Source organism: Bison bison, unplaced genomic scaffold (genome assembly GCF_000754665.1).
Source record: "Bison bison bison isolate TAMUID 2011002044 unplaced genomic scaffold, Bison_UMD1.0 scf7180017864340, whole genome shotgun sequence".
Taxonomy (NCBI): Eukaryota; Metazoa; Chordata; class Mammalia; order Artiodactyla; family Bovidae; genus Bison; species Bison bison.
The window spans coordinates 4298684-4305558 of NW_011494912.1; the positions used below are offsets into that span (position 1 = coordinate 4298684).

General features: G+C 58.9%; 1 protein-coding gene across 1 annotated transcript in view; it reads right to left on the reverse strand.

The window, feature by feature from the left end:
• ELN (elastin) overlaps nucleotides 1-6875 on the reverse strand; it is a 33784-nt gene that overhangs the window by 19249 nt on the left and 7660 nt on the right. The window contains exons 3-9 of the mRNA XM_010854287.1: nucleotides 6408-6437; nucleotides 5879-5911; nucleotides 2399-2434; nucleotides 1665-1760; nucleotides 1354-1413; nucleotides 1209-1271; nucleotides 460-507 (exon numbers count right to left, since the gene is read on the reverse strand). Coding sequence (XP_010852589.1) covers nucleotides 460-507; nucleotides 1209-1271; nucleotides 1354-1413; nucleotides 1665-1760; nucleotides 2399-2434; nucleotides 5879-5911; nucleotides 6408-6437 — 366 coding nt within the window. The remainder of the gene's footprint in view (nucleotides 1-459; nucleotides 508-1208; nucleotides 1272-1353; nucleotides 1414-1664; nucleotides 1761-2398; nucleotides 2435-5878; nucleotides 5912-6407; nucleotides 6438-6875) is intronic.

Sequence of the window (6875 nt, forward strand, 5' to 3'; positions counted from 1 at the left end):
AGCCAGCCTGAGTCTGGGGTTTTGGGGGAATTCAGGAGGTCACATGTTGCGTAGGGTGGCCAGGCCCTGGCGGGGAAAGGAGGTTGAGAGGGCAACTCCAAGGGTCTCCTGCAGGGCGGATGTGCTGGGCGGGCCCCCCTGGTGACTCATGGCATTTGGGAAACCGCTGGCCACTCTGGGGACTCGGTCTGTCCCTGGAGACCCACCGCAGGCTGTGACGTTGGTCTGGGTCTGGGCCTAGGCTTGGGGTTCTGGGGGGGCTGTGGGGAGCTTGCTGGTCTTCCTAGGGGAAAGACAACCAGAGCTATCTTTGGTCTGTGGCCTGAGCTTTAATGCTTAGGGCAACAGTGCCCGTCAAGACTCCGGTGGCCACAGTTTGGGGGAGCTGGGGGCCCCCTGGGAGGCTGCCAGGGGCTGTTCTCCTCGCTCTAGGGTCCCTCTTTTCCTCTTTGCTCTCACCTGCGCCTGGAAGCACTCCGCCCGGGTACACACCTGGGAGCCCCACACCTACAGCCAAAAGAAAACCGTGTGAGCAGCAGCCGTGCCTCCAGGAGCCTCTCATGGTCCTTCCCTTTGCGGCAGTCCCAAGGCTCCCGAGCTAGCCCCCCAGGATCGCCCTGGGGAAGAGCTGGGGACATGTGTGTGGTGGCTGCAGGCCCCCCTCCCACGAGTTCCGGAAGTCATCTGCAGATCCTTCTGTGCGTGGATTTGTCCCGTCTCCTGGAGCCTGTTTACACGGCTGGACACGGTCGGCCCAGCCCAACTCGGGGCTAACAGCTTCCAGATGTTCCCTTCCCGCTGTGCGGACTCAGGCCGCCTTCAGTTGAACCTGAAGTCACTTCCTTGAGGGCTCGGTGCAGAGGGACGGACACCGGATGGGGCTTCACCCCAGCCCTGCCGGGACTGGGCGGACCCTGCTGCACTGACTCCCTGCTCTGCGCCTCAGTGTCCCCATCGGTCACCCGAATGCCTGCCACAGAGCCTGTCTCTCAGGTCTGCTCCAAGGTCCTGGAGGAAGGGCCTGGAAGGACGGCCGGAGTCCCTCGCCCCTGTCTGGGACCCGGCATCACGCTCTGGGCCTGCCTCTGCCCCTTGACCCCTGCCCCGCTGCAGCCAAGGCCCTGACCTTCCTGCCCCTGGGGGGAGCTTGGGAGCTCTTGCCTCTCCCTGACCTCTGCCCTCCAGCCCCAGGGACTCCATCCACTGACCTGGCACTTTCCCAGGCTTCACTCCAGCCCCGACTCCAGCTCCAAGTTGAGGCACCACTGCACCTGGAGGGGAAGGGGCCACATCAGAGGGGGCTCCCCTCCTCCCACGACTTCCTCCCGGGCCACCCAGGTCTCGCCTCCATACCTGTAGACACTCCTAAGCCGCCAACACCACCAATGCCGCCGACCCCGAGACCAGCAGCACCTGCAGAGACAGAGGCGGGTCACACCAGGAGCCGTGAAAGGCAGCAGGACACTGGACTGAGGTCTGGCTCCGCCTCTGCCTCACTTTGAGACTCAGACATAGCTAGTTGCCTCCCATCACCCCCAGGAGACTGGAGCTGAGGATCCTGTTCACCTGCCCACCCCCTACCCGACTCAGGAAAGGTTTTTTGCAAGGTGGAGAGCCCACAGAGGCCAGAGGGCTTACGGCACATCCCAAAGGGTACTACTCACCGGCCTTGGCAGCGGCTTTATAGGCTGCAGCAGCGCCAGCCGGGCCACCGGGCACCAGAGCCCCTGGGAAGGCACCTGCGGGCAAAGCCCCGAGCCCTGCAGAGAGGAAGATAGGTGAGCTCCTGCTCCCAGCCCGGCCCTGGCCCACCCCGTCCAGGAGGTACATCTGAGGCTCTTCTGCTCCGTGCAAAGATGTGACTGGGTTCAATGTCAGAGATGCAGTATGGCCCAGGCTGCTCCGCTCAGCCTGACAAGCTACAGGGATCTTTTGGGGTCAGACTTCCACACCTCCCTCCTTCAGGAAGCCTTCCTGAAGCCCCGCTGAGTTGGGTGACTTCTTTGGGCTTCGGGGGCTGCTTCCTTCTAGCTCTTCTTGCTTGCTGCCTGCTAAGTTGCTGCAGTTGTGTCCGACTCTTTGGGACCCCATGGACTGCAGTCCACTGTAGCTCCTCTGTCCACGGGGTTCTCCAGGCAAGAATCCCGGAGTGGGTTGCCATGCCCTTCTCCAGGGGAATCTTCCCGACCCAGGAATCGAATCTGCCTCTGTCTCCTGCATTGGCAGGCGGGTTCTTAACCACTACTGCCACCTCGTCAGTATGTTATAATAGCTCCAAGACCCAGCTGTCATTCCCGGGGCCCCGGGCAGGTGGTCTTAACATCACACCCTACACCGGTGCCCAGAACAGGCCTGGTCTGCACCCAAAGGGGCATCTTGCCTGGATGTTAACACTAACCTGCTCCAAGGCCAGGGGCGGCAAGCCCTCCGACACCTGTAGGGAGAAGAACACAGAGCCAGGTGAGGGAAGGCTGGTGTGGGTCATCGTTCCTGGGCCCAGGGTAGGAAGGGACTCACGGAACCTGGCAATGCTGGGATCCGTGTGTGGCCACTCAGGTCTCTAAGCTGGACTCAAGTTTTCGGTACTTGGCAGCCAATCCTGGTAAGATAGTCACCACTGCTTAGTAACCAACTGCTTTGTGCCATGTGGGTGCCACTGTGTTGATCCCAACCAGACCTCTCAGTTTCCTTAGAAGTCCCGCCAGCTAACGGGGGACCCAGGAGGGCTTTCCCTTGGGGCTGGAGCTGAGCAGAAGCTGCCAGCAAGGCCAGGCCAGGCCCTGCCCTGCTCCCACGTCAGCCCCACCCCAGGCCTTTCTTCGGCTTCCTTGCAGGAGTCCCCTGGTGCAGCCCACGCCCTCTCCCTTGTATCTGGAGCCCTTTTTGTCATCCATCTAGCCTGCCCTGCAGTCTGGGAGCCTCCTTGCCTGCAGACAGATGCTAAAATGTTTATAAAAAGCCAAATGGGTCCCTCTGGCTCTCTCCTTCCCACATCTGGGCTCGATCTCTGCTTTTCTCCCTCCAGGAGACATTCCACGGCTTTGGCCAGGACCGATGGGCAATCAGGTTGGAGTTCACAACCGTGCCGGCTTTGTTTCCAATTATATGAGAATCTCTCCCACAAGCGCCAGTCCTGGTCACCAGGGTCCCAAGCTCAGAGGCGGCCTCTCTGGGGACCGACCCCAAACAAGCAGGACAGCTGAGTCCCCGAGAGTCCACCTGCCTTTCTCTGGGTGTGGTCCCCTGGCCTCACTTCCTACTTATGTGAGCTGGCCCGTCTGAAAGCCAGCCAGGCCCTCTGTGAGATGGGCCTCTGCCTCCGGCCCATCTCCCTTCCGGGCAGGTGTGGTGTGGTCTGGCCGGGCCTGGGGTGTGCCTGGGTTCACTTCCCAGCGCTGCCGGCCCCACCCCACCCCAGCTCTGTCAGGGGTGTTTCTCTCCAGCCTGGCCTATTTCCTGAGGTCCAGCAGGGCAGCAGACACCCTCTGGCCTTTCCTGACCACAGAGGGGCCGGGAGGAGAGGATGGGGACCGGCCAGGAAGCAAGAAGAGGCTGGTGGGTGGGGTGGGGCAGGTGGCTCTCTGCAGCCATCTGCCCTCTTCCAGTGCTCCCCTCCAGGGTCGCCCCTGAGCAGAGTCCCACCCCTGCTCCCCTTCTTCCCGTGGACTTCTCTGGCCCAAATGCCCCTAGGAGTCCAACCCCTGGAAAGAAGGAGAGAGGGGTGAGGAGGAGAGAGGGGTGAGAATGGCCAAGATTGGGAGCCCCGAGAGGCCTGGCTTATCCAACCGTCACTCTCCAGAGTCACTGAGCTCTGGATTTAAATCTTGCTGCCCCATGTTACTCCTTGCATGAAACAGCAAGTCACTTGCCCTTCGCTTTCCCTCAGTTTCCCCACGTACAAAAAGGCTGGTGTGTCCCCAACCTTCCTGGGACCACAGGGCTTGTGAGCAGAGAGCATGTTGTGTCTGCAGCCTGTTGGGATGACCGCTGGATGTCCCCCCCCTGCTCTTTCCTAGGCTCTTGGGTGGGTGACTGGCCTTCAGCCGGTGCTGGGGGTGGGGGTGGTGCTGGCTCCCAGCTGCCTGGTCCCCCACTGAGAGCCCAGGCGGGGCCAGCTCCCGAGGCCCACGAGCAGCAGCTGCCAGGCCACCCACCCTCTACTCGCCAAGGGATTAGTTGTTCCCAGGCATGACACTCGCTGCCTGTGCCCAGTTCCATCTCTCCTGGGTATGCCCGGATGTGGGGAGCTGCCCTGTGTTGGGGGGCACTGTGGCCCAGTCCAGGCCTTTGGAGCCCGGAGACCTAAGGCTGAAAGATAAGCTCTGGGAGGTCATGGAGTCCAGTCCCTTTTCATCAGTCGAGGTCCTGACTTTCCTCTTGGTCTACATCTTCACTCCAAGCTGGAAGTCCTTTTGGAAGTCTACGCTAAATCTTTCATTACTCAAAGCTTCACTTTATCAACTGCGACTGTGTGCAAGTTTCTGTCTTCTCTCTGGTGTTTCATCACCACCGACCGTGCGTCCCCGGCTGCCAACGGGATCAACCAGTCCCTCCTCCAGCTCTGCAGTCACGACTTCCTCCATTTGGGTCTTCCCAGATACGTGCGATCCTAATTCCACACCCTTGCTTATCTAGCCTTTCCTCTCTTCTCTCTCCACCATCAAAGATGCTTTTTTTTTTTTTTTTCAAAGATGCTTTTAAGATCACTCACTCCTCTGAGAAGATAGGAAACAGGTTCTGGTGGGAAAAGCAGTGGATCCCAAAGGGCTCCCAGCCCTGCAGACTCCTACAGACCCCAGTAAACCCCTTGCCCAGGCCTCCTGCCCTCCTGTGTCTCTCTCTTGCCTGGCCCCAGCCCTAGAGTTTCACAACCCAGATGGGGTTGCAGGGAAGGGGAATCTGGGTTTTGTAGATTCATTTGCACTTGAATCATCGAACATTGTTGGAGGGGGGGTGGATTTCGTAAGAGCTGTTGGACATGCAAACTGTCCTGGAGTCTCAGGCTTCAAAACCAGGGAGACACGGAGTGGGGCGGGGTAGGGGGGCGGGTGGGGGGAAAGGCTATATCTCGTGTTGATCAGATCATAAATCCAGACAGAGACACCCCTTCCTCCACCTGCTCCTTATCCACCAGGACTTCCTGGAGGAACCCACCTTCCCTCTTTCCTTGGCGAGGGGGGTGTGGTGTGTTCTCTGGAGCTTAGTGGACCTAGCGGTGGATTGGAGCCCTGTGGGCCAGGACACAGCCAACCACATCTGACTGGAAAACTCCATGGTCGGAGCACAGCTGAAAGGGGCCTGGGATCAGGAAGGAAGCTCATCTGGGGTCAGGGTTAGGGTGCAGCCTAGGGTTAGGTGCAGGGCTTTGATCTGGGGTCAAGGCTCAGCCTGGGGTCAGGATAAGGGCTCAGAATGGATCATCAGAGTCAAGGATAGCCAAGATCTTGGCCTGGAGTAAGAGAGGGCTTCATTTGGGAGTCAGGGATCATTCAGGCAGAGGCTGGGGTCCAATTATCTGTGTCTGAGCCCAGAGTGACATTCACAGGCTTGGTGGCCACTGGAGCATCAATTCTGACCTTTGACCCCAGCACCAGGGCTGTTTTCTGGGATCTGGTGCAGAGGGGACTCTCGGGGGGCACAGAGGCCTGGGCAGAGTCGGTGCCGGACACCCCACCTTCAGGGAGGACTGTAAGCTGCCTCTAGCCTCCTGACCCTGGAAGCCCCAGAGCTCGGTCCTAGCCTGGTCCTGGGAGGCGTTGACTAGAGGGGAGGGTCCATCCACCACCTCACTCCCTCCTCCCATCCACAGGCCCGGTTCAGGGGTCTGTGGCCCCTTCCCTCCCCTGCCCCCTCAGTGCTCAGAGGCTGCAGGGCTTACCTGGCTTAGCTGGTTTGACTCCAGGGCCCAGTGCTACAGAGGGAAGGAGGGAAGAGATGGTTGTTAATGGGGAGTCCTAGCCCACCTGTCCCACTACGATCCCCACAGGGCACTGTGGGGTTCACTGTGGGGTCAGTGTACAAGGAGCTGCTGGGAGCCCAGCACCTAGATGCCTGGGTGGGGGCCCAGGTCCCTTCCTGACCTGGGGTTTCCCCCTCTCTCACTGTTTATCAGGCCTCTGAAGGGGGTGATGGTTCCCACTCAGCTGGATTTGCATGGATATTACTAAGGATCAAAAGAAATGTGAAAGAAGGCAGGGGCCCCCAGGGAGAAGAGACTGGGGGCAAGGGCTTAGGGGGCTGAGGGATATAGTTTTTAGAAAAGTCCCTCTCCACTAGATGCTCAGTCTGGGAAAAGAGGGACCCCTTAATGCCTGAGTTTTCTGAGGTTTGAGGTCCAAGGATATGTGTGGGTTAGGCTGAGACCCAGACCCCATTAGCGAGGAGCCAAGTTTGGTGTTTGAACTCACCTCCTCCTCCCAGGCCTCCAAGACCAGCCCCTGTGTCAGCAGGATAGAGAGAGAGGGAAAGCCATCAAGGTCCCTGCCAAGAAGCCATCGACTGACCCATGGTCAAATCCATTGCTGCCTAGCCACATGATCTTGGGCAAGCCTTGAGCTCTGTGAGCCTCTGTTTCCTCATCTGTCTCATCTGGCAAAAGTCTCCTGCCTCTGTGTGTGCCTGGGAATGTGCTGGTGGCTTCTCTCACTTCCACATGAGTTCTGAACGCTCAAACCCTTTTATTTTTTGTGGGTTTTTTTTGGCCATACTGTGCGGTATGAGGGGTCTCAGTCCCCTGGACCTGGAACCCATGCCTCCTGTAGTGAAAGCGTGGTTTCTAAACCACTGGACCATCAGGGAAGTCCTTTAAACACTTTTTAAGTATTGAAAATATTATCTGTGATTTTTCAATCTACGTTAAAACATCAAGCTTTTTT